Source organism: Camelina sativa, chromosome 9 (assembly GCF_030686135.1).
Source record: "Camelina sativa cultivar CO46 ecotype springtype chromosome 9, ASM3068613v1".
Taxonomy (NCBI): domain Eukaryota; kingdom Viridiplantae; phylum Streptophyta; class Magnoliopsida; order Brassicales; family Brassicaceae; genus Camelina; species Camelina sativa.
The window spans coordinates 37,997,502-38,023,038 of record NC_141888.1 but is presented as its reverse complement, the minus strand read 5'-3'; the positions used below and the strand labels follow the sequence as shown (position 1 = coordinate 38,023,038).

Genomic DNA, 25,537 nt, shown 5'->3' with positions numbered 1-25,537 from the left:
TGTATTTTTTATTTTCTTTAAAAAAAAAACTCTTTCGCGATATTTGAGCGTAATGTATCTTCGTAACTAATGAATAATGATGATCATGATCACAATGAAGGATTCTGCAAACAAGTTTACAATAGAACAACAATAAAAAGTTTATGCATGTTGTGTCTCCTAATTTTTTGTGGTTTATGTAGCTTTTGGTTTTACTCTTTCTTGTATTTTCTGTCAAAAGAATTGTGAAAATAGTATAAAACTATAAATACTTAACAAGTAAAAAAAAACACACACAAAATTATGTTTGCACCATATGTACTTAATTTTACTTGTTACCCATATAAATTACTATATATAGTTTCTTTCATCAATAAGCTAAAATGATTTGTAACCACAATAAGCTAAAATGATTTGTAACCAAACGTATATATAAATTTATGTGGAATTCAACCTCCAAATCTGATATTGATCCAGCAAAACACCAATATGAAGGGATAGAAATAACTTAAAATAAACTTTAATAATCTATTTTTAGATAAACTTTAGAATTTGAATGATAATAGCGGTCAGAACAGACAAATCTATTTGCAGATTAAACTGGTTTTTATTTATCATTTATCAACTCTGTTTGTTGTTTACTAATAAGAACAGATTAAACCGTTGACAAATTTGTCCGCATTGACCGCCGTCACTATTCAAACTCTTGATATAATTAATTGATTATCATCTACAGAAAGCCATAAATGGTTACACTAAGAAAAAGAAAATGAAAAACACTAATTATGTATTACATTAAAACAAAATTAAAAGTAATAAAGAAAAGAGGTTAAAGAAAACGTAACACGTAAAACTGCACAGAGCTCTTTATGTCTACACATTACCCACCACCAAAAGAGCACACATCACCATCATCATCAATACATCATTATCATCATCACATGGCTTCATTCAATCTTTATAACTCCGAGAGGAGATTCAATCTCCGATCTTTCACCATGTTAGTCTGCAGCTTTCTTTCTTCTTGTAGAAAAGGAACCCTTGTTTTTTTTTTTGATAAACAAAAGGAAACCCTTGTTCTCATCAGTTTTTATCAGTCGAGACATTCTCCAGGACTGGTCCGTCTTTGGACACAAACAGATTGACTCTAACCCACAAAAGAGCCAAGATCGAAGCAAGAAGAATAGCTAGCCAAAATAATGATTGGTACTCTATCTTGCTTCCCAAGCAACGCCCCTTTGAGGAACAAATGAACACTTACCCAAATTAGCGCAAAGAACAATCTCCCAAAAAGCAGTCCCCAAGAGTCATATCCGTTATCGATCCCATGCGAAACGCCAAGAATGACTTCATGTCTCCAACGATGTTAATGATCAATAGAGTAGTCAAGAGGAATCAACAAAGATACCCATTTAAAAATGTAAAGTTCTAAGAACTCTACATCATCTGCTGCGGAGAGACTCCCACAGTCTCTCAAATATATTCTTTTAATATCAACTGTTTAATTTAGTTATTTATTTAAAATTAAAAAGAAAAATAAAAATTTAAACAAACATCGATTCCCACTTTGCCCCATTGAATTTGTATTATACATGTTACCGTAGACATGAATATTGCATGAAGAGTATAGTTACTGATTTGTCAATAAAGTAACAAACTAAAGAAACAACGTTACAGTTTTGATTAACCTATTTCAAGATTTGCATATTTTGATTTCAAACACTATAAAGACTCGATATTTTGATCCCAAAAAAAAAAAGAAAGATGCCAATATTATTGTCTACATGCAACTAATTAATGATAAGTAATGGCTTGTTTACCTCAGGAATGATAAATTTGCCAATGAGTATAGATCAAATGGCTGAAAGTGAGCAAATACGGGAAAGGATATCCAATGATAAACAACATAGTTCATGCATGCATGTACCGGAATCTTTCTAACCAAATCAGATGAAGCCTAAAAGTGCATATGTGTGGCTATACGTTCAAGTGCGAGTATGTACATGCATAAAATAAACGACGCATAAGACCTAGTCCACGTAAGATGTTCTTAGCTCCCAAGTCGGCCAAAAGTGTGGCTGCTGGGATTCGAGCCCAGGTCTCCACGCCCACAACGTGGAATTCTAACCACTAAACTACAGCCACTTTGATGATGTTTGGTGCCTAATTAATGTTTATATTTATCTTAATTATCTAAGTAAAATAATCGACTCTTCGCTTGTAACTTTCCATAATTAAGACCGTTACAAATTACAGTAAGGCCTATCATGGAGATTGTAACTTTTCGCTTGTAACTTTCCTAAACGTTCGTTCTCTAAGTTCAATGATTTATGGTGATTAATTATATTCATTAACTCTCAGCCCTCTCCCACTTCCCCCACTAAAACCACCTTTAATCTCAATTAAACCTCAAACTACTCTCACTAGAGTGCTATATATATATATATATATTGCAACAAGTCTTAGCAAGACCCCATCATCATCTCACAACACAACACAAAATCTAATAAGAAAGACACGATGGCTTCTAACACAAGTTTCCTCTTCGTCACCGTCACTCTTCTCCTCATCCTCAACGTCTCCTGTAGGACACTTCCAGCAGCGTTGGCAGGCTCCACCAGCATTGCGGCGAGGCTTACCGGAGGAGGACTGATGCAGTGTTGGGATGCACTCTACGAGCTGAAATCTTGCACTAACGAGATCGTTCTCTTCTTCCTCAACGGGGAGACCAAACTTGGCACCGGTTGCTGTAATGCCGTTGACGTCATTACCAACGATTGCTGGCCGGCAATGCTTACTTCTCTTGGCTTTACATCTGAGGAAGCCAATGTCCTCCGTGGTTTCTGTCAATCTCCGACTTCCGGCGGTTCTTCTCCAGCTCCTTCCCCTGTCAACGTTTGATACAATTTCCTCCCTGATGTATGCAGACATTAGTAATGGTTTAATATATAGTTTTTTCTATATTGTATGATGAGAAAATGTCAGTTTGACTGATTTTGAGTTTGGAATAAAAACATTTGCGTTAATTGGGATTACCATTGTCTTTTTACGATGATAAAGATCCACCGAATTGGAATAGCTTTGAACCGTTTGTAAGACACATTTGACACAAGCAAATTAGCTAGAAAACGACACATTCGTTATAACGAATGTGTCTTATAACGAATGTGTCTTACAAACGAATGTGTTGTTTTCTAGCTAGTTTGCTTGAGAAGATTTGACCATATGCAACGTTGTTTACCGTTGTTTAGTAACGGGTCTAGAAAACAACACAAGCATACTGATATTACCCTAGCAAAGAAGTTCAACTATATAATGTAATTAAGTTATTAAAAGTACATTTTTACAAGAAAACAAAATTAAAGAAAGCAGAGGCATATCGCCTGACACATTCCATTAAGTAATAAAGTTCACCTTCTGTAATCTGTAACACGACGTTAAACCTTCGTCTCCAATAGACCCGTTACTCACTTCCATTCAAGCCAATATTAAATACGTTTCCTCTCATCATGCTTTGAATTAAGTTGTATGATTAAGTAAAACTATTCACCGTCGATCCTTTGACCTTTCCCATTCCTCCCACTAATTTACCTTTTAAGTTTTAATTTACTCTTAAATCACCGCTAAGATTCATATATCCATACAAAACCACACTAGAAAAACAGAACTCTTATAACTCAACCATCACAACACGCCAAAACTCAAAATAAGAATAATGGCTTCTAATAAAAGTTTCCTCTTCGTCATCGTCACTCTTCTTCTTGTTCTCAATATCTCCGGCAGAACACTCCCTGAGACGGTGGATTCCACTAACATAGCGGCAAGGCTCAACGGAGGAGGACTAATGGAGTGTTGGGACGCACTGTATGAGCTCAAATCATGCACCAACGAGATCGTTCTCTTCTTCCTTAACGGTGAGACCAAACTCGGCGTTGATTGCTGTCACGCCGTCGAAGTCATCACCACCGATTGTTGGCCGGCGATGCTAACTTCTCTTGGCTTCACCTCTGATGAAACCAACGTTCTTCGCGGTTTCTGTCAATCTCCAAATTCCGGTGGTTCTTCTCCGGCGCCTTCCTCTGTGAAACTTTGATGTATACAAACTCCATTAATGGTTATATAATACCTACTTTTATTATATATGATGATATACTTAGCATCTGCATCTCCCTTTGGATTTTATTTTGTTTGTGTGTCTATAACCGCGTTTATACCATTATTACAAAGAACCATCAAATTGAATTATTTTAGAACAAAACAGGGTTTGTCAAGAAACAGAGCATAATAAGAACAAACAAAGTTTCTCAAACAAGTAACTTGTAAAACAAGTAGTAGATCCATATTAGGGTTTTGTAACAATTGTCTGACAAAACCATGAAACTGAGCATAGAAATAAAAGACAAGTAACAAGTCCAACAAGAAAGCGGATTCATGATTTTGTAACCATACACAGAATAATCTCAGAATCTAGACATGATTGAGACTCCATGGTCTACATGTTCCTTTAAATCACAGCTGATGAATGAATCAGGACTCAAGGAGTTGGCCACATCGATCACGAATCGGTACCTGACATCAGATCTAGCCAAACGGTCCATAGCAGAGTTGATATCACTCATCTTTATGAGCTCAATATCCGAAACAATATTATGCTTAGCACAGAACTCAAGCATCTCTTGTGTCTCCTTCATCCCTCCAATCTGACTTCCTCCCACCATTTTCCTTCCTATATCAAAAAACACCAAAACCCTAACGGTTACTTCCACAACACGTAAAACATAGATTTACACAGCTTATAAACCTAACATAAAAGGGTCATCATCTTTTCTTTACCGCTAACTAGAGGGAAGATTGGTAGCTCGAGTGGCTTCTCCGGTAAGCCTAACATCACAAGCTTTCCATTCACATTAAGCAAACTAAACAACGGTAACAGAGAATGTTCTGCAGACACCGTATCCATAATGAAATCCATAGTCCCAACTGCATCCTTCATCTTTTGAGAATCCGTTGTGACGAGAAACGCATCAGCACCGAGTCGATCGATTGCTTCTCTCTCTTTCTCCGATGACCTACTAATCACAGTAACTCTTAAACCAAAGGCTTTGCCAATCTTCACAGCTATATGACCAAGTCCACCAAGTCCACTCACACCTAAATGTTTCCCTGAATCTTCAGTCATACCGTAATACTTCATTGGACTGTACACAGTGATCCCAGCACAGAGCAGCGGCGCGCCTGCATCGCTTGGTAAACCATCGGGAAAGCGTAGCACAAAGCGGTGATCGACAACAATTACGTCGGTGTAACCACCTTGGTTTCTGGTTCCGTCAGAGGAACGAGAGTTGTATGTGAAAACGAGTTTAGAGCAGTAGTTTTCTAAGTCTTGGTTACATGATTCACATGATTCACATGAGCCGATTATTACGCCTACTCCTACTCGGTCTCCTTCTTTGAACTTCGTCACGTTCTTACCAACTTTTGTTGCGATTCCAACGATTTCATGCCTAGCAAATTAACAAAATACATTAGCGGAAACATAACCAGTAAATCACAGTCGAACATGTCCATTGTTCAAAAGTCAAAACTGCTAACCCTAATAGTAAGATTGTTAATATAATTTTCTTTTTGGATGAATGTAAAAATTGAAAATATGATGTTAAATGATTTTATTATATCTGTATTTTTCCATTTTTAAATTTATTAATTTTAAAATCTAAAGGCCTAAACATTTTCTATTCTATTATATATGTAATAAAATCTCCAGAATATTTTTCTTTATTTGCAATTCACCAAGATCTCCTACAAAGAAAAAAAGAATATTTGGGACGATGAATACACGAAATGGTAACTACGTAACGCGTATACCCGGGAACAATGGGGTAACGAGATATTCCCCAGTGGTTCTTGATGGTATGAAGATCAGAGTGGCAAACACCACAGAACAAGATCTTCACTGTTACATCGTTCTCACCATTTTCTCTGCAAAATAATAATATGATACCAAAACATACAAAAGTTGTGAAAGAGAAGAAGAGACGAGTGTGTCACAAGGTGAAAGGGAAAGGAACCTTCTAGAGAAATGAAATGGAGAGAGGACGCCGGATTCGTCCTTGGCCGCCCAACCAAATGCTTTATGTCCATCTACCATATTTGTTTCTTCTAATTCTTCTTCTTCCTCTCTCTCTCTCGCTCTCTCTCTCTGCTTCTGTGAATGATTGATTCGATTCTGTTTTATGCCTGCACTGATAGGGTGGGGGACATATAGATATGGTCTAAATAGTGGGGGACAAAGTAAGTTACATCATTTGAAGATGAGAAAAGAAAAATAAAATGAAGGATTTGTGGATGTAATTTAAAGAATTGTTGAAATATTATAAGTTTTCTATCCAGGGTGATTTCTTTTTATATTTGCACTACATATTGTCCGTGACTCAATAAATGTATAAATAAAAATTAGATTTTTTTGTTTACATAATATTTATGAGAACATTTGCTGTAATTGAATAATTGATACAGTATATAATTAAAAAATAAAATTTTAATAATTTTTGGTTTGTTTGTTTAGATATGACTTTTTATTCAACCTATTAAATATTTTCATAAACTGAAATGCATTAAAAGAGCCATATTTGTGAATGATGTAAAACGTCAAAAGATGTCAATTATGTTGATAACTGATAACATATTGTTGGGGAGAGATAAATAAACAAATATGTTATTATCATTATTTGATAAAATGTAACTAATAATAACATTAATGAACATTCGACACTATAAATACATACAAAATCCTCGTTTAGTGGCATAAAAACAAAGAAAACCCAATTAAGAAGTAGTCAACATATTTTAAAATGGAGAATAAAACTATTTTCATGATATTTTCTGTAATCATGGTTTTGGTATTGCTTTCTCATCCAAATTTGGCTATTGAAGAGAATAATGACGAGCCACCACTCATGTCAGATGACGAGTTTGATACAGCGTTATATGCAACTTCACCAAGTTCAATCGAATATAATACTAATATCTATGGAAAAACTTCAAAAGAGGATATAAATTCTCTTATGAACTGCGGTAAAAGTACGGGATACAAAACTCGAAATTCCACCTTTCTATGTTTTGAAGAAATGATAGCTGAAATTCTTGTGAACAAACGTGCTTCAAGGGATTGTTGTGTGGGGGTAGTGAAAGCTGGAAAGCAATGTCTAATGAAATTTATGAACTTGATTTTTCAAAGCTATTCATTCAAACATTATAATTATAAAAGGTTTTCTAGAACTAATAAAGTATGGAACAGATGTTCTACTGAAATTGGTGCTCCTTCATCATTTTCTGGTTAAAAAATGTAACTAAACTTATTATTATTATTATTATTATTATTATTATTATTATTATTATTATTATTATTATTATTATTATTATTATTATTATTATTATTATTATTATTATTATTATTATTATTATATAATGGTTTAAATTGCTTATATTATACCAACAATTAAACATATTTGAACAATAATACCAACTAATTCTATTAGATATTTTTTTTCAAAAAATAAAAATAATAACAAAAATATTTGATTCATTGCTTAACACTATCATTTGTTGTCGCATGCCGAAGAAAATGTTTCATGCTAGATCTTGAAAGAATTCGGTTTCAGTTCAGTTTGGCAGATTTTTTCTTGTGATTCAAAAACCGAAAACCGATGCGACTCAATGCTAACCACCAATCCGAAAACCCAATTAACCAAAATACCCAACTCATTTAACCCGATTAACCCGTAATATGTGATTAGCTGAAAAAAATACCTTAATAAGTTAATATCCACTCTTTTAATATCCACTCTTGGCAAGCAAGACCACAAATTTTCTTATGATAGTCAGAATCGATTGGCCAAGCATATCTCTACACGAAAGTATTTCTACTGTTTGTATACTCACTCAAATGATATTGGAATTCAATTCTATAATAGATATGCTAGTCAAATGTTAATTGTTAACGTATTAGTGAAATGCATAGTAATTGGCTCAACACTAAAAATGTATATAATTTGACAGTAACATTTAGCGTTAATGTTTTTTGACTCATGTTAAGGGAGTTTCTATGTACGATATGTTTCATTCTATAAATACAAGATTACGAGATAAAACAAATATGATGGAAATAACTTTATTTTGTTGATTTTTTCCCTTTTAAAGGTAAAATCTGATATGTTGAACAAATATTCCAATACACACATATTCAAGCATAGGATATGAATGATTTATATTGAAGGAGGAGGGCTAGGATCATAATATGATGGCGGAGGACTTTTTTTGCAACAACAAGTTTCATTTTTGAGACCTTCATTTAAACATATCCCTCCATAACTTGTCTCGTCGCACTGTTTTTTGCACTCGGCACATGATATATTTAGATCTAGACATATGAGCTTTTGGTACGAATTTGCTTGTTCTGTAATTGATTAACAAAAAAAGAAAAAGAAAAATTAACCATACATTCAAAGATCACCATCATCACAAACAAAAATAATAATAATCAGTTTTTGTATTTTCAATTTATAAACCAGATGATGACTTACGTGAGAGGAAAATCAAGAAAATGGTTGATATCAGAAGAAAATATGTTCCATAAGCATGTGAAGATTTTTTGCTTTCCATTTTCTGTAGAAACCTAACGTTTTTTTTTTTTCTTCTTGTATGTTTAGATTTTTTTTTTTTTGATGTTTTCGCTCACTTGGTCTTAACATAAGATCATCCTCGTTATTTATACTCTCTAATGGGTGTCTTAACTTTCAATTTAAAACTGTCAAAAAAAAAAATTAAGTAATTTTAAAGTTAATACTAATTTAATATAAAATCTTCCACTAACTTTTTAAACTAATCCTATATATACTGACATATAAGGTGTCTCAATAGATTAAAATGTCTCTGGGAAGACAATGATCTTTACTCTAGATATAAAAAATCCATTTTTTCAATCTTTTAATAGTTAAAACTACCTCCATTTGTTCACTAATGTTGATGCTATAGGTGTTGTGATGATAGTCAAACTCAACAATTGGCTTTTACTTCGAAACGAGACCCGCCCAATGAAACAAAAGTCAAAACCACAAATTTCTTTCGTTACAAGAATAGTATTACGTAGTAATCTGACAAAATGTTGACTACAACCAACAATAAAAAGGGGTGCAATTTGGTCAAAATAATTTAAGTTGAATTGTCTCTTAGCTAATACTCCCTCTATTCTAGTTTAACTGTCATTTAAGATTTTTGTACACAAATTAAGGAAATTATTAAATTTTATGTTTCGTTCTTCATTAGTATATTTTATAATTTTTTCATTAGTTGAAACTTTAAAACAGCAGGGATAAAATTAGATTATTTATCAAATATCTGCATTGAAAATCTAAAACGATAATTAATATGAAACAAAAATTAAATCCTAGAACGACAGCTAAATTAGAACGAAGGAAGTATGTGTTGACTCGCTTAACAGAATTTGAGATTTTTCAAATTTACTTACCTCCAGATTCAACAATTTTCTTATGAAAACACTACTTTTTCTCGTCCCAAAGCAGAAGAATATAAAACTATTGACGAGTAACTAGATCAACATATTTATAACTTTTATTAGTTTCTAGAATAAGAATAAAATAAATATATTAATACAATGTTTTATTTATTATCATAATAGTAGTAACGTATGCTTGAAATATTTTACAGAAGAAAACTGATATATGTAAAAGAAAAGAGAAAGAAACAGTCGTCTTAGTAGAGTACCTCACACTAGGTGAAGAAACTACTTGGACGACGCGTTAAGTACACGAACGGGGACAATGGGTATGGAATCCCACCACTCTTTCATTCTCCGGTTACTCTGATCGTTGCTCATGTATCTCCCCACACTTGATGTCATTACAAAGCAATATATTATACCAACTATTATGAACAACTTGAATGGCACTATCGCGAAGAAGCTTGCCAACACTAGCATCGATGCCATCACCATGCTTGCATGCTACGAGCAAGAGTTGAGAGGAACACATTTTATAAGAGAGAACACTTTCGAAATAACTAAGGCAATTTTTGCGAGAATTGACATAGTTAAACATTAGCTACCTTGGTAGCCTTGGAGGTATATATGGACCGCAACTTCATGATGGTGACGTTAACATTTTGCATCAACTGGTGAAGTCGTATTAAGCCATACTGAGCCGACACAATACTCTCAGTCATTGTTTGGTCAGATTCTGTGCTCACTGTTACTTCATCCTCACTTTTTTTGTGGACAATCTTATGTCTAGCCTGAGCCATTTTAGCCACCACCCCTATTAAGCAAGCAGCTATAGCCTTACCAATCCACTCCCTGTGACATGGGAATTTAGTTGATTTCTTAATGGTATATATACCGCAAACCTTACTCATGATAGACATATGTTACTTTAAACTCACATGTAGACAGTTAAAATAGTAATGGCTAGAATGAACAGTGTACGAGACGGCCTTTCCCAATAAAGCACTTGTTGGAACCATGGTAATGCGTCTTGCAACGGCCTCAGCAACTCCTGCAAGATACCTCATCGTTGTCAGTTAGATACACCAGTAATTTAATAAGCCATCACTTCTGGTATGGGCAGTCTAAAATAGCAATGGACCACATATTGAATCTCTAGGTGATCCAAGAAATTGTTTTTTTTTTTCCATGCATAATGTAAAACTGAACTTGAGACTATCCGATTTTTCAGTCCTACCTAAAGTTTATCCTACCACACTAGGCCAACAACACATCATAAAAAAACTTCTTACCATAAGAACTGCTACACTATCACTAATCCCTTCTTCTTCGAGCTCCGCTGTTGTGGCTTTAGCCTTCTCAATCACCTTTCCTTCTTCTCTCGATTGATTCACTACACTTTCAAGAGATGCAAGCATTTCTTCTTTATCAGTCACTCCCCCCTTCTCCTTGCATGTATTGTCTCCCTCTTCTTTTACCATGTTACCAAGCTGATCCATGTTCATATTCTTCAATATGGAACTAGCACTACACGGGTTTTTAGTAGTGCCCACCTTTAGACTAATCTCTGCTAGCTCTTCCAGTACGTAGTCTCCCTTTGCAACTTCCTCAAATAAGCTAAATATTAAAAACTTTTTTGGATCCGGGGGAGATATTCTCAGCATTTCGCGGGCTGCGTGCAACCGTACTATTCCCAAGATTGTTCTCGATTGGACTTCCCATGCTTGCAAGGGAGATTCAACATTGAATTTTCTCAAGAACTTGTGCATTAATGTTATCTCCTTCACAAGCATAAGCCAATGATCTCGTCTTGTTGAGCTTGTCATCTCTGGAAACTCTATGACAATTCCATCCTCACTAATTATGCATAAAAAAAAAATGTACACATAAGTGAGACAACATGTTCCATAAGTTTTGTGTTTCTACTTTCTACCAAGCAAAATTGAATCCAAATTGAGGAAATATGTATGCCAACTTCACAAAATACTGTCCCCATCCGATACATGCCATATAGTCACTATGGCAAAATGAGAGATTTGTTATATTAATCATCATATTATGGTATAATGATTCACTTTAAGAATTCTAAAGTAAAACTGTAGAAGAAACAAATTTAAACTAAAAGTACTCAAACAGTGAATATCATCCTTAGTTATGCATAAATTCTTACAATTCGGGAGACTCGTAGACAATGGCCTTGTCGAAAAGAGGGGCACCCAATGGACCAGTTGACATAGGCTTTGCAGAGTTTTCACTGTCCTTGGAAAGATCTATCTTAATAGCATCTTCATAGTTTATAATTCCTGCGGCTTCGAAGTATAGTGCATAGTTTGTTAAAGTAAGTCTACCTACAAAATTCAAGACATTCCGATGACAAATTAGTAGCCAATTAGTCCATGACTTTGAATCAAACTTGACACAAATATGCATAATATTATATCTTATCAATAGTGGAACCAAACCTGGCCAGCTTGTTTCTTTAATGTGGCGAACCACTCTCTGTGACGCCATTGTTCCTTCAACATGCAATATAATTTCATCATCCGCCAAATCGATCCCTTTAGGCTTCGCTTGCTTTTGCAAATGCTTCATACACCTTGTTCATACGCGTGAATTATACGAAAAAAAATAAGTTAGAAAGAAAATACATGATTTACACTAAGCCTAGCTAGTAAACCAACTATTGGTATATATAAGAATAACTACTTGTGTATTTCTTTGACAAACATATCGTAAGCCGGAAAGTGAAGTTGGTGGCAGGTCGGAGCAGTGAGAGTCTCAAATGTGTATCTTCCGTTGATGACATCCACAGGGAGAGGAATGATTGAGCCTAAATAGACAAATGCATCTTCACCCACACTTGGTTGATGATCAACCTAATTAATTCACATGATTAGTTAATCGGTGTCACATGTATACCCTCAAACAACAGAAGTTAATTTGCTTACGAGAAGCGGCATCATGTCGGAATAAAAAAGAGAGATGTCATCTTGCTCTGGGGATAGTGTTGCTTGAATCCTCTTGTCTTCACTCTCTTTACCTACTGCTTCCTTTGAGCACAAGTAAAAAGTATGCATATATAAACGACTTGATCAGAAGCAAGAAACTAAGTGATCATCATATCAAGTTTCAATTTAAATACGTACCCTATAAGATTCCTTGTCATCTGCGTCAGGTTGTTGCCAGGCAAGCATCATATCGAACGTGAGACGGCTGAAAGAACCATCTTTTATTCTCTCAAGTATGTTTTCACAAACTCGACTTGTCACCTTTGAGTTGCAAAACTCCACAAACTTCTTCGAGTAAGTACCTCCGGAGGTAGTTCCTGGCTTCCATTGAATTTCAAACTCCTCCACCAATTTATCAATGGTTGTCTCTAGTTCCCTACAACATCATTAATCATCATTCATCACAAAAATTTACAAATTTAAACGATGCTATAACTGATTTTGCTATTTCTTTTGGGCTATCAAGGAAACGAAATCCCATAGAACTGCACTTAATCACACAATTTTTGTAATGATCAACGTTTAACTTTCACTGTTAACATCTTAATTACACCTTCTTTAAATTAAAACACACATAGATCTGTAATAGAGAGACAGATATATCAAGGGACAGGAGAAAAATACTGTGAACATCTCTGAACGACGTCGTTGGCAACGGTGGACAAATGCTTCATCTTCCTCATCGTCTTCTTCCTCTCGTTATCTCTGAGAATTCTCTTTTTCCTTCTTTTCGCATTCTGTTTTTAGTGAGGTTGAGGTGAAGAGAAGAAGTTACACTGGCAACTTCTCCACAGGCCACGTAGCACTCCCATGCAAATAGCCGAAAACTGAGGATCTCAATAGCAACACGATGTCGTTTAAAGTGAAACGGTGAAGAGAATAATATTTGCATCTCGAGGACCCGTATTTACCGTCACATAATAAAAAGGCCCAATAGTTTTAAAACGTTTTCAATTATGCACTCACTTCTGGTTAACCCTAACCCGAAACTCTCTGTTTCAAACCACAGGTTCTTCGACCACATCTACTATATATAATTTCACTTTATTTCAGTTCTATTATATATTTCTCCGAGTTGGAGTAGGCCAAAAAATTGAAACTCGGAGCTCTCTCTTTGAAATTCACAGCGGACCTTGCACTACAAGAAAACAAGGCGATAACTGACAGAATTACTAACAGCACTAATCCGTCGGTAATTACTGACGGCTTACTGACAAATATCTGATAGAAAATTAGGGGGTGTTATTGGATTGAGGATTTTAATAGATTTTAATTAACCCAGGACATTAGTGGATTTAAAAGTCTAATGCATTTGTGTGGACTTTATAATGCATACAAGGTGGATTTGAAAGTCATTGATAATGTATTTTTGGTGATTGTTATGGATTTTTTAAAAAGTTATTGTTAGAAAAAAATATATATATATATCCATAAACTGTGTTATACACCAAAGTTATATTAAATTAATAACACCCAGACTTTTACACATGTCATAGAAAACTTGAATTAAACTGTATTTGTTTTCAATCCAGATTTTTGGTGTAATTAAAGAACCCAGATGTCATGAACCCAGAAAAAAAAATTAAAGAATACAAAAAAAACACAGATCTGATGAATAAGTGTGATTATATACAAAGGGTTTGAGGAGGAAGAAACAGAGATTGAACCCAGAAAAAAAAAAGTGTGATTATATCATAAACCAAAAAAAAAAGTTATAGATCATGAACCCAGAAAAAAAAGTTAAAGAACACAAAAAAAAATTCTCAAAAATAATACATATCTGATGAATAAGTGTGATTATATAAAAGGATTGAGAAAAAATATCAAACAATAATATGTTAAAGGCTAGAGATCCATCTAAAGAGAGGAGAAGAAAATGAAATGATTGAGAAAAGTGTGGTATTGTGTTTGTTCATATTTTAGAAGCAAAGTACGTTGAAATCCAAAATCACACAAAATCCAGTAGATATTGAATAACACTAGATTTTAATGGATTTTTAAAAATACCCAATTGAATAACACCTGATTCTTAAATACATCAAACTCCTTTAAAAACCACAACCCAATAACACCCCCTTAGTTTGTTGGTTGTTTTTCAGAAATTACCGACGGACACGTTAGTTTTTTTGACGGATTACCGACGGATATATAATTTTCTTCGCGTGTGTCAAATTTTGGTCCGTGGATAATTAGTTTTGACATATTGGGAATTTCAAAGTAAGAATGATGAAAATGCACCAAAACAAATGTCTATACAGCTTTCTTAATTAAATTAAATAGTTTTATAATATTTTGACTGAATTATGCATAATTTTTAATACATTCTACAGGGTGAAACAAGCCATTTCAGAATTTCATTTAAAAAAAAAAAAAACAACAACAAGATGAATACTTTTTGTTTATCGAGTAAATCTTTTTAGTATCACAACAAACGGAGTATATGTTTACGTACGTTCATTATTGGATTATTATAGAACGTAGATGAAGTCATCATCATCTACATTGATCAAGAAACTGAAAAAAACACACACACTAAAGAATATAGAAAGCTGCTTATAGTTTTTTTTGATAATCCGCTTCTCATTCAAAAGCCCATTAATTTTGAAGTCAGTACGAATCTGGTATGGAGTTTAGTCTTTGATCATATCCCAAACAGCTTGGTACGCTAGGTCATGAAGGCTATTGATGCCTAGGTAATCCGCAGCATGAAGGAGATCAAAGATCGTGGATTGATCATCGATTTGCATGATGAATTCCTCGTCCCACTTCTTGAGATCTTCGTCAGAGGTAGGATCATCGAAGACGGGGACGACGGGGTGCTTCTTGCAGTACTTGGTCACCAACGCAAGAATCTTGCCGTTCACTAATGGAATCGGGATATCTTCGAAACCTTCTTCAATCATATGAGCTATGAGCTGGCTTCGGCGTGCGGCAGCTTCTTCAATCTCAAACGTGATACCATCGGAGCTCTTCAACATGATCATCTTCGTCGACGTTTTTTTATCTTTCTCTGGAAGCAGCAATTTGATGAAATAGATTTTAAGAATTGAGAGCAGAGAACGATAGAATAGAAAGGTGATGATTGATGCAGGTTGTGAACCTATGCGTCTGTTTATTTATAAGCCAAAAATTTTTCGTAGATGTATTGCGTCAAGTAAGTCACAAACAAAAGCATGAAGTTGTACTAAATTCTTTGATACATTGTATCTTTCATGTGTCCTTTTGATTAGGACCACACAACTTTTTTAAATTAGGAATTTCGTGTTTTATAGTGTTTTAACTCCTAAGTTTGTTTGTAATACCAATTTTTATCAATTGGACTAACCACCGCCGACTCAAATTTCAATAAACTTTTTCATTAGGAATGCACTATGATGAAAGTTGTTGTATGCACACACATACGTGTCTTCTAACTAAACGTTGTCGTTTAAATTGAAACGGTTAAGAGAATAAAATTTGCATCTCGAGGACCCGTATTTATCGTCACATATTAAAAAAAGTCCAATAGTTTTAAAACGTTTTCAATTATACACTCACTTCTGGTTAACCCTAAACCGAAACTCTCTGTTTCAAAACCACGGCTTCTTCGACCACATCTACTATATATATTTTCACTTTATTTCAGATATTATTTACTTCTCCGAGAGCAAAAATTGAAACTCGGAGCTTTTTGAAATTCACGGCGGACCTGGGGAGATACGAGCACCGGAAGAGAAAAAAATGGCGGAGGAGGCGATTCTAGGGTTTCTGCAGAACAACGAAAATATCGCAGATTCCGGTCAATTCGCCGCCGAACATAACCATAACCACGACGAACTCGTCAATGTCGTCAAGAGCTTACAAGCTTTTCGTTACATTGAGACTCAGGTAACACCACCACTTGCCACGTTCTATTCAAGTTGAATTTGGCCTGATGGAGAAGAAGAATCATGGATTTATATGAGGATTTAGCTTTTTGTGTGAGGATTTAGATTGTAGGGTCTTAGTAGTGATTTAACTTATAGGAGATCATGAATGGCTATGAACAATCACCTTATTGAGTCTCTGTTTTTGAGGGTTTAATGGTTGCATTGGTTACATTGGTTACATAAGCATTATTGCAAATGTGGTGTTTCATTGTTTTTTTTTATGCAGGACATTAGACGAGTAACATTGGTTTTGACTGAGGAAGGGAAGAAATATGCTGTGGAAGGATCCCCCGAGGTACAGCTTTTCTTGGCTGTTCCTGCGGAAGGTAGCATATCGATGGATGAACTGAAGGTGTGTTTTTTTTTTAATGGAAACAACATTCACATATCTTGTGATTCTTGATTATTCTAATTTCCTTTATCATGATGACTTGTTGAGTCATGGATTCCATGTCATGTTTGAAATGACTGGTGTGAAACCTTACTGTTTCAGAGAAAATTAGATCCTTCTGTCTTCAATATTGGCTGTAAGCAAGTTGGAAAACACAACTGGGTGCAACTGGGAAAGCAAGTTTCTAGGAAGGTAATTACAAGGCATCCTGTGCATATTTTTTTATGCAGTGCTACTTGTTCTTTATGGTACTGAATTGGCATAGTTACTGTTGAATCTGCCAAGGAGTATAATGTAATGGGTTCTCACTTTTTTTTAGTACCTCTCTGCTTTGAAATGGCGTATATGAACTTGTATTATATGCAGTTCTAATTCTGCATCTATTTAGTCTGCGTCATTAGCTCTGAACCATTTTGTTGTAGGTTCAACACGTTGAAGATAAAGTGAAGAACTTGCTTTTACAAATACAGGAAGGAATGGTTTGTATTCATCTTCATTCAAAAGATTTTTTGTAGAATTCGTATGTAGCTTTGTAATTCATATGACTTTTTCCCCTCTAGGAACTTGACGAATCAAGTCTCAATTCTCTCAAAACCAGAAGCCTTATAGAATGAAAGTAAATATCTGCGCTTTTCATATGTAGATTATTTCTTTTCGGGAACATTTAGTTCAACCTTCTCTCTTTCTTCTTAGGGAATGGAAGGGCTATTCCGTAAAGAAAGGTCCTAACTATGCTCCCAAAAGAACGAAATTTGCCACCGACTTGACGCGAGAAAATCTACAAACGTGTGTACTACTCCTTTCTTTTGTAACTTATTAATGATATTGGTGAGATAGAGCAAATAAGAGAGGAAATTGGTACTCCCCTGCAGCTAGAAAGAGCTACAATTCAAGGAGTATAATTTCAATGCTAAAGCAGCCTCTTGATGCTGGGCATCTTCATCCCCTTCTCAAGGTACTCAAACGTTAACAAATTGTTGAATGCCTTTACTTTAAGCTCAACATGTCTTCGCGTTTTGCATAACTCACACTGAAATATATTTTACGTGATAGTTATCTTTTCTGTCGCACAAAAAGGATATACTATTAATTTTAAAAATTGTTATATGTTTCAGGTACGGAAGCAGTTGAAAGACATATTCCGCCAGATGGGGTGAGACTTTTACCAAGTTTCTAGTATTTCCATTTTTCTGCTATGGGGGACAAAAATGATTTTTTGCCTTAGTGTGGTCACAGATTTGAAGAGATGCCAACAAACAACTTTGTGGAGAGCAGGTATTTTATCAGTTAGATGTGTATATCTCTTTTGATACTATATAGCGAAGCATCTCATGCAATTCTATCGACCTTTTTCACAATCCGTCTAGTTATCAAGGAATCATGTTTGGAGGCCTTCAGCTTTTTTGTGATTAAAAAGATAATTCTCCTTTCTGTACATTGGTTGATATTAACCCTTTTTCCTATGCTTTGTAGCTTCTGGAATTTTGATGCACTGTTCCAGCCTCAGCAGCATCCTGCTCGTGACTCTCATGACACCTTCTTTTTAAAAGGTTCAATGTTTGTATGCTCAGTCACTGAGTTTATCTTTGGGACAGTTCTTCCCAGCTACTTAATGACATCTCAATGAAAGAAAATTTAACTGCTAAGTTTAATCTGTGAATGTTTTGACTGTAGCTCCTTCAACTACAAGGGAATTGCCAGAAGATTATGTTGAGAGGGTGAAACAAGTTCATGAGTCTGGTGGATACGGATCGAGAGGGTATCAACTCGTTTTTGATGCTTACTACCTCTGATAGTCATAGTACTAAAATAATTTCTGATCTCCCATCATATTTTCCATTGTACAGGTATAAATATGATTGGAAAAGAGAGGAAGCAAACAAAAATCTCCTTCGTACCCACACAACGGCGGTCTCATCTAGGATGCTAAATGCACTCGCAAAGGTCTGACTCAATTTGACTTTGGCCTTCCATTTCTCAAAAGCTGTAGTAGAATATTTATCCGGAGTAGAATTTATATTATCCTTTGCCGTAGAAACCTTTCACTCCCAAGAAGTACTTTTCTATAGACCGTGTCTTCAGAAACGAGGCTGTTGACCGAACCCATCTGGCAGAGTTCCATCAGATTGAAGGTAATTAGTTTTGACATATGGGTTTGAAAGTTAGAATGATGAAAAATGCACCAGAACTTGCCATCAAATATTTCCCTCTTTTGCTCAGGTTTGGTCTGTGACCGTGGCCTTACATTGGGTGATCTCATCGGTGTATTACATGACTTCTTCTCACGCTTAGGTAAATGCTTTATCACTTCTCTCGCTTTCACGTATTTTATTCTTCAAAAGTCACTTAAGAGAAAACAAAGGCTTAAACGTTACTTTATGGTTTTACAGGGATGTAAAAATAAACAGACACTAAAGATATTGTATCTGCTGTCATTTCCAGTAGAAGTTGGAAACTCTGGCATGTTCAGACCAGAGATGTTGCTACCCATGGGTCTCCCAGAGGATGTTCGAGTCATTGCATGGGGTGTCTCTCTTGAAAGGTAAAGTAATAGATATAATTAGACATCAGGGACACATTTTGATTACGAACAAAAGTGCTGACTCTTCTAGTTTTGTTTCATAAACAGACCAACAATGATTTTATACGGCATCGACAACATCCGTGATCTGTTTGGACACAAGGTACAAGATCTTACTCTTATTTATACTACAGCTTCTTTGAGAAGTAATGGTCTTATTGTTTTACTGTCATTTGTTACACAGGTGGATCTTGATCTCATTGAACGGAATGCCATCTGTCGCATTGGAATCGAGTGAGATGGATTTGGATTGTGTTTGTGACAGTTTCCTTGATTCAGTTTTACTCTGGGGGAGTGAACTTACTCAGCATGACGTACAAATGGAATACACAAATCTAGGAACCTTTAATTTCATACTATTACCGGCCCTGTTCTTGCGTGCCGAGGCTGTGAACAAAGCAAAGACGGACATCTTAACTTGTTTTTTACAAGACACTGAAAAATGAATGTTTATATTAATATTTCTAAATTAAGACTAATTTACACATGTTATATCGTTTATATTGTGCTAAATGTACACTGGCTATACACATTCATGTTACAAAACTAATCATTATGCTAAATCCTCTTCTTCAGAAGAGCCTGTCAAATCAAACTCGTCATCGGAGATGTCCTCATCCAAAAGTTGAGAATCCTCAGAGTCAGAGCCAAGACCAGCTTCGAACCTTTCTCTTCTCTCCACTTTCTCTTTCACTCTTCTCGCAAACTCTTCATCCGTACAAGCCAACATGTACCTGAGCTTGAAGTTAACTCTGTTCTGAACCATAATGGTGTGCCTTGGCATTATCCGACGCTCTAATGAGTAGCTAAAGAATCTGTTAAAAAGTATCATGTCACTTCATGGATTCTTAAAAGCTATATCTTGCAAACACTATATCATTTCATGTAGAAGTCTCTTATATTACCTGGGAAACTCAATGAGATCCTGAAGCGGACGGATCATTGTTCTTCGCAAGTAACGGTACTTTGGACGCAGATTATCAACGTTATATCGAAGTAGCATCGGGAAATCAGCAATCATTTCGCCTAGTTGATGAAATCGGATTCCCAATGATACATAGTACCTCATGTTGGGTTCTAGCTTCGTTCCTATACTGCATCCAAGTAGAGCTGGATCCATTGCGATAACTTTACCGATATTCTTTTGGGTTACTCCAGCTCTGGTCAAGAGAAAAATCACCTGTAGAGCCACAATTTATACAATATCAGATGCAGTTTCCGGGATCATCATATGCTATGAGTAACACTAACATCACACAACATCTTTGGTTCATAGAGGAAATAATACTAACCACAGGTCGGATTTTCTTGTAGAGGCTGTTTGTTAGTAAAGAAGGAAACTTTACTAACATGTTTCCAATGGCCTCATTAGGGATACCCATCTCCTGTAGAAATCTTACCTTTTAAAAAATACAAGAGAAGCTGAGTTAATGAAATCTGCTGTGTATATGTATAGGGAGTTCAAACTTCATAGCATATTACTAAGTTTAAATTACTTTTGGTGCGATTGTCTTCTCCAAGTCAATGCAGTAAAGAATTGGTTTCACAACAAGGATTCTTCTCATTCCTTCTTTGGGGATTCCAAGGTAGTAGAAATATTTGACCAGAGGCTTCCATCGTTCTTCAATACTGCATCCCATGAGGTGTGGCTTGAAGGCTAATAGTCTCCCAACTTCTTCTGTGCTAAGGCCAAACTCTTTCAGGTAGTTGATCTGGTTTAAGCCAAGCAACAACATTTATGAATATAAAAGATAATCCCTAACATTGGCGGATCAAAAAAATACATATAGCTGTAAGAACCTTTGTCTCCATCTGTTCGAATGAGAAGTACCCAATTATCTTTGGATAATCGTAGACCATCGTGCCAAAGTCATTCTGATTCATACCCATTTTCAAGAAGAAATCAACACGGCTTTTCACTTCTTCCATGCTGAAAGACAGTAACTCTGGACATCTTCCAACCACATATCCCATCCAATCCCTCCTGACACCATTACTCTCTAGATACTCAACAACCTCATCAAGCTCTTCACGACTACGTTGCAAGATGTTCTCCCCAGATCTCAAGAACGCAACTCCTATGAATTCACCCTTCACATGAATGGTTTTCAGCCATTCGATCATGATCCTTATGGAGTCAAGATTCCCCTTTGACATGCATATGATCTTCGCAATTCTATTATATGAAAACTCATGGTGCTTCAACCACCTGCACAGTTCAGAATCATAATATAAATAAAACTACTACTTTTCGAACTCCCCAAATCAAGCCAACAACATTGTAACTCAAGAACCATTATCTAGAGCAACTACTCAACACAAAGCATAAGCTTCCATAGAATTCAGTTTCATCTGAATTTAAAAATCTTAGATATACTCAAATCACAGAGAGAGAGTTAAATTTTTATTTCTCAGAGACCAATCATCGAACACCTTATGTGCACTAATAAAAAAGAGCTTGACCTTACAAGAGCCACGAAATTGGAGTCTTCTATAACAGTCCTGGCGCGAAGGTTAAACCTCGACTCTGAAAATTCCGGCAACCGCTTCAACGCGGCAGCTTCAATCATCACATGATCAACGAAATCACCCAAACGATCAGTCACATTAGTAGCATACGTAATCCCAAATCTACCTTTCCTAACCAAAGACTCTTTAATAATCTCTTTCGTCACTTTCCTCCTAATCTCAAGCGCCTTAACTATCATCTCCCTCTCGCTCTCTCCGTCGTCGTCGTCATCACCATGAGAGCCGAGAAACTTACGAAGCGAAGGAAGAGAGGAAGCAACATCAGCATCAGAAGCAGATTGAGCGTAGATTGAACCAGGGAACTGCGGAGTTCTTCGTGTTACAAGAGAGAGCTCGAGCAGCTTCGATCGGTCATCACCGTCAACATCACGCCGCGGAGGAGGAGGAGCGAAGGTTTCTTGAGATTCGTTAGGGTTTTTGTTGAGCTTTAGGTCTCGATTATGGCGGATGTATAGAGAAAGGGATTTAGCATTGTGCCGGCGACGGATTACTGTGACTTGTGATTCGTCGGGATGGTCTTGACGGCGGAGAGAGGAGGAGATGAGGGAGAACGATGAGGTGTAGCTAATGTTACAGTAGAGAAGCATTAGAGCTGGTCGGTCGGAGAATTTGAGATTACAGCCAACGGAGAAGTAATGGGAAAGAGATAGATAGAGCAACGGCTCGGAGAAGATGAAACTAAAGGATAAATAAATAATAAGTTAGAAATATAGCAAATGGTTCTATGGTCTAGCGGTTAGGACATTGGACTCTGAATCCAGTAACCCGAGTTCAATTCTCGGTAGAACCTTTACCTTTTGTTTTTTATTTATCAATAATTGTTTGGGCTGGGCCTTGTTTTGTGTTCATCACTTCTCAAGAGATACATGTGTTCATCTTTCTACTTCTTTATATATCCTCTGTTTCTTTGTGTTCTGTTTTGAGTCCTACCTACACTTCCAATATCTGATTGACTGATTGTGATTACTTTTAGAGGAATTCTATATCTAGAATCAATCCGGAAGAAACTTGACACCATGTTACTTACTGCACAAAACTCTAAGAAAAAAATGGCTAACTAAAGTCGCATTGTATTTCAACAAATTTAGTAAGCATATTGTGCATAAAAGGCTAAAAGAATGGCATAACCAACCTTTTTTACAACTTAAGAGTTCTACAGAAGGCTTTATTCCGTAATAAGAGTACTTTTATCAATTCACATTAGTGCAAAAAGATTACTCTTGAGCCTTCACTCTTCAGATAACAAGCTGTTATATTTTTCATACCCACAAGCTGCTCAAACAGTAGATGTGATTGATATCCTTCAGTACGTCCTGCAAGTTGCATGAAAATCTAACTAAGCCTTTGAAGCTAGGAGAAGAAGACTAAAGAAGACAAAAAGAAGTAAAAGCAGAGTTATCACAGATCCATCTGCATACCTGTATGTATGTTATCATCAAAGTGTAACAGTTCGACAAAGCTGAATGGAAGGAGTGTTGTTATAGGTCGTAAGCACAACAGCAGCTGATTCAATAATCCCCCAAATCTCACCTCTCTCCCGTAATTCAAAAGAGATCTCTACGCACCAAATCTCTTTTTTCCCTTTATACTCACTAAACCAACTCTGATCAGACCCCAAAATCACCAAGTTCCCATCAAAATTCTCCATTCTAGACTCCCTGAGATTCATATTACCAGGAAAACCTTGTAAACCATTTACATGTCTCAATAGTTTCTGCTTTCGATCATATAACGCTATTGGACCTCCAACCACCTCCATCATTGGGTTAATACAAACCAACAAATCATCTATCACACAATACGACATGTGCCACACAGAACGCAAGTGATCCAACTCCTGTCCTTGATGGAACCATCTCATGTTTATGGGGTCTAAAGCACAACATAACACACCACCATCCATAAGGTAAATATTCTTCTCCATCACCGCATACTTCACAAACTCTTTATACATATCAGGTAGGTACGGAAACTCCAATCCAGTCCAAGTCTGTTCCTTTATATCGAACACTTCTATCCAGTTACACAACTGCATCGAACAACCTCCGATCACATAAATCTTTCCGTCGATCACTCCGGCGCCTGCACGGAAGCGAGACATACGCATTCTCGGGAGCAAACGACACCTGCAAGATTTGCAATCCATGAGAATCATACTTGACGTTGGTCTTCCGCCGACGAGTCCACCGATTACGTAGATATCAGATCCGTTTGTGACGATAGCAGCTTCAAAAGGCATGGGAGGGATTGAATCGATTAGGGTTAATCTCCAAGAAAGCGTGTTGGGCAAGTTTCGATAGGGTACACGTTGCAGAACGTACCAACTAGGCTTTTCTAACGGAATTAGTCTGATGTACGCATAAAGAACGCTTTCCGTAAGCCCCAGGTTCGAGCGCTTGACGTAGAGATCACGCGACCTGATGATATCTCGGAAGTTACTGCAGACGAGGGATAGTTTCTGGTAGTGACATATCTCAACGAGCGCGAAGCAACTTAGCGTGAGATCGTCTGGGATCGGTAGAGAATACGACAACTTTTCTTTCAGTTTCTTGTTTCGGTTATTCTCTTCTTCTTCTTTACGTTTCTTCTCGACTTCTTTACGTTTCTTGTTTGGATCGTCGCCATTAGAGCCGCCGGAAGTTTCAGAGATTACAACCATTGTGCCGTTTGTTTGGAGTTAGTCAGCACAACGAATTGATTTAAAGCGAGTTCAAGTTTTTTATCCAACAACGAAAATGGTGCGTATTTACTATTTATAACCCATCAATGTATGTATCATTATTTTACCAATTAGTATAATAAATTCAATATTTCAATAATTCAGAAATTTTGGTGTGTTTTATCAGTTGATATTTGTATAAAGTCACAACAACCACCGGTTGACTAAACCGGCTTTTTCATCTACAAATCCCTAAACCAAGATTTCTTATTTGCTGATATCTTTAGCTTACGCCATTACCGGATCTAAAGCATCATCAGATAAATTTTCTCTTCTCTTTGTACATAGATTAGCTTCAGGGCTTTGTATCAACTTGTCTTTATATTTTTGTTAGTTTGATATTGTAGAAAATGAGGATGCAGGAGAGAGCACAGTTTTAACTATTTAATCTGGTTTGTTTGCTTATATCAACAGATCCCTAAACCCAAAACTTCATCATATATGTTTGATGATATATATATATATATATATATATATATAGTAGAAACACATTTAGGTTCTGTTATGTTTGTTTGTGATCACTTGCAAAGGAACATTAAAATCCAAAAGCAAACGGAAAGAGCTTACTTGCAATAGTGAGACTCCACAATCCATCCCAAACACATAGCTACACCCAGATATGCCTTTAGTAAGAATATTGTATAAAGGCTAAACGAGAAATTGATAGTTAAGAGGTACAAAGCTTGATGGTTGCAGCGTCCACGTCTATCAGTGTTGGTCAGATATGTTCAACGATTCATCACCGAGAAACAGGCTCGAACATGGTTAAAATTTTGAATATAGCAAAATGGCTTCATGCATGGTTGTGCTTTGTAGTTTGTATCAACTCCTTGTATTTTGTCAATTTGATATACAGTAGTAGTTAATCATAAACTCAAAACCACCGGTTAACTAAACTGTTTTGA

At 36.0% G+C, this 25,537-nt stretch overlaps 9 protein-coding genes, 2 non-coding genes and 1 pseudogene across 14 annotated transcripts; 5 read left to right on the top strand and 7 right to left on the bottom strand.

Moving 5' to 3' along the window:
• Nucleotides 1-2,052: 2,052 nt before the first annotated feature.
• Nucleotides 2,053-2,124, bottom strand: TRNAH-GUG (transfer RNA histidin (anticodon GUG)). The gene has a single exon. It is a non-coding gene; the product is annotated as a tRNA-His (tRNA).
• Nucleotides 2,125-2,454: 330 nt separating this feature from the next.
• Nucleotides 2,455-3,005, top strand: LOC147939252 (egg cell-secreted protein 1.3). The gene has a single exon (XM_087467815.1). The coding sequence runs from the start codon at nt 2,500-2,502 to the stop codon at nt 2,878-2,880; it is 381 nt and encodes a 126-aa protein (XP_087323941.1). The 5' UTR covers nt 2,455-2,499; the 3' UTR covers nt 2,881-3,005.
• A 689-nt stretch (nt 3,006-3,694) lies between these two features.
• On the top strand, nt 3,695-4,072 carry LOC147939251 (egg cell-secreted protein 1.2). Its single transcript, XM_087463777.1, has one exon. It carries the CDS (start codon nt 3,695-3,697, stop codon nt 4,070-4,072), a length of 378 nt encoding a protein of 125 aa, XP_087319903.1.
• Nucleotides 4,073-4,279: 207 nt separating this feature from the next.
• On the bottom strand, nt 4,280-6,322 carry LOC147939250 (cinnamyl alcohol dehydrogenase 3-like). Of its 2 annotated transcripts, XM_087465388.1 has the most exons (4): nt 6,048-6,322; nt 5,845-5,958; nt 4,813-5,483; nt 4,280-4,705 (listed from the first exon to the last, which is right to left on the bottom strand). In XM_087465388.1, exons 1-4 carry the CDS (start codon nt 6,125-6,127, stop codon nt 4,440-4,442), a joined length of 1,131 nt encoding a protein of 376 aa, XP_087321514.1. In that variant the 5' UTR covers nt 6,128-6,322; the 3' UTR covers nt 4,280-4,439. The 2 variants fall into 2 exon arrangements, with proteins under 2 accessions (XP_087321514.1, XP_087321515.1); XM_087465389.1 differs by lacking the exon at nt 5,845-5,958 and having other exon boundaries at nt 6,048-6,266.
• Nucleotides 6,323-6,810: 488 nt separating this feature from the next.
• Nucleotides 6,811-7,358, top strand: LOC147939249 (protein DOWN-REGULATED IN DIF1 11-like). The gene has a single exon (XM_087464151.1). The coding sequence runs from the start codon at nt 6,831-6,833 to the stop codon at nt 7,317-7,319; it is 489 nt and encodes a 162-aa protein (XP_087320277.1). The 5' UTR covers nt 6,811-6,830; the 3' UTR covers nt 7,320-7,358.
• Nucleotides 7,359-8,135: 777 nt separating this feature from the next.
• Nucleotides 8,136-8,703, bottom strand: LOC109126570 (putative defensin-like protein 79). The gene is made up of 2 exons (XM_019230251.2): nt 8,562-8,703; nt 8,136-8,434 (listed from the first exon to the last, which is right to left on the bottom strand). Exons 1-2 carry the CDS (start codon nt 8,638-8,640, stop codon nt 8,244-8,246), a joined length of 270 nt encoding a protein of 89 aa, XP_019085796.1. The 5' UTR covers nt 8,641-8,703; the 3' UTR covers nt 8,136-8,243.
• Nucleotides 8,704-9,640: 937 nt separating this feature from the next.
• Nucleotides 9,641-13,328, bottom strand: LOC147939248 (uncharacterized). The gene is made up of 10 exons (XM_087465387.1): nt 13,129-13,328; nt 12,643-12,880; nt 12,445-12,546; nt 12,203-12,372; nt 11,959-12,092; nt 11,667-11,844; nt 10,789-11,353; nt 10,435-10,547; nt 10,102-10,348; nt 9,641-10,000 (listed from the first exon to the last, which is right to left on the bottom strand). The coding sequence occupies exons 1-10, from the start codon at nt 13,185-13,187 to the stop codon at nt 9,782-9,784; spliced, it is 2,025 nt and encodes a 674-aa protein (XP_087321513.1). The 5' UTR covers nt 13,188-13,328; the 3' UTR covers nt 9,641-9,781.
• Nucleotides 13,329-15,134: 1,806 nt separating this feature from the next.
• LOC104713621 (SKP1-like protein 10) lies at nt 15,135-15,488 on the bottom strand. The gene has a single exon (XM_087465919.1). The coding sequence runs from the start codon at nt 15,486-15,488 to the stop codon at nt 15,135-15,137; it is 354 nt and encodes a 117-aa protein (XP_087322045.1).
• A 635-nt stretch (nt 15,489-16,123) lies between these two features.
• LOC104713619 (phenylalanine--tRNA ligase alpha subunit, cytoplasmic-like) lies at nt 16,124-19,871 on the top strand (annotated as a pseudogene). The gene is made up of 17 exons (XR_015566185.1): nt 16,124-16,371; nt 16,639-16,764; nt 16,906-16,995; nt 17,226-17,282; nt 17,364-17,419; nt 17,497-17,593; nt 17,680-17,758; nt 17,919-17,956; nt 18,040-18,078; nt 18,277-18,353; nt 18,478-18,562; nt 18,651-18,747; nt 18,839-18,935; nt 19,024-19,118; nt 19,194-19,345; nt 19,433-19,487; nt 19,569-19,871. The product of XR_015566185.1 is annotated as a phenylalanine--tRNA ligase alpha subunit, cytoplasmic-like (transcript).
• Nucleotides 19,821-22,585, bottom strand: LOC104713620 (transcription termination factor MTERF2, chloroplastic). Of its 2 annotated transcripts, none has more exons than XM_010430789.3 (6): nt 21,848-22,585; nt 21,185-21,593; nt 20,881-21,096; nt 20,677-20,784; nt 20,290-20,564; nt 19,821-20,199 (listed from the first exon to the last, which is right to left on the bottom strand). In XM_010430789.3, exons 1-6 carry the CDS (start codon nt 22,498-22,500, stop codon nt 19,938-19,940), a joined length of 1,923 nt encoding a protein of 640 aa, XP_010429091.2. In that variant the 5' UTR covers nt 22,501-22,585; the 3' UTR covers nt 19,821-19,937. The 2 variants fall into 2 exon arrangements, with proteins under 2 accessions (XP_010429091.2, XP_087321511.1); XM_087465385.1 differs by having other exon boundaries at nt 21,853-22,573.
• Nucleotides 22,586-22,631: 46 nt separating this feature from the next.
• On the top strand, nt 22,632-22,703 carry TRNAQ-CUG (transfer RNA glutamine (anticodon CUG)). Its single transcript has one exon. It is a non-coding gene; the product is annotated as a tRNA-Gln (tRNA).
• A 645-nt stretch (nt 22,704-23,348) lies between these two features.
• Nucleotides 23,349-24,572, bottom strand: LOC104715889 (Galactose oxidase/kelch repeat superfamily protein). Its single transcript, XM_010433256.1, has one exon. It carries the CDS (start codon nt 24,570-24,572, stop codon nt 23,349-23,351), a length of 1,224 nt encoding a protein of 407 aa, XP_010431558.1.
• Nucleotides 24,573-25,537: the final 965 nt, after the last annotated feature.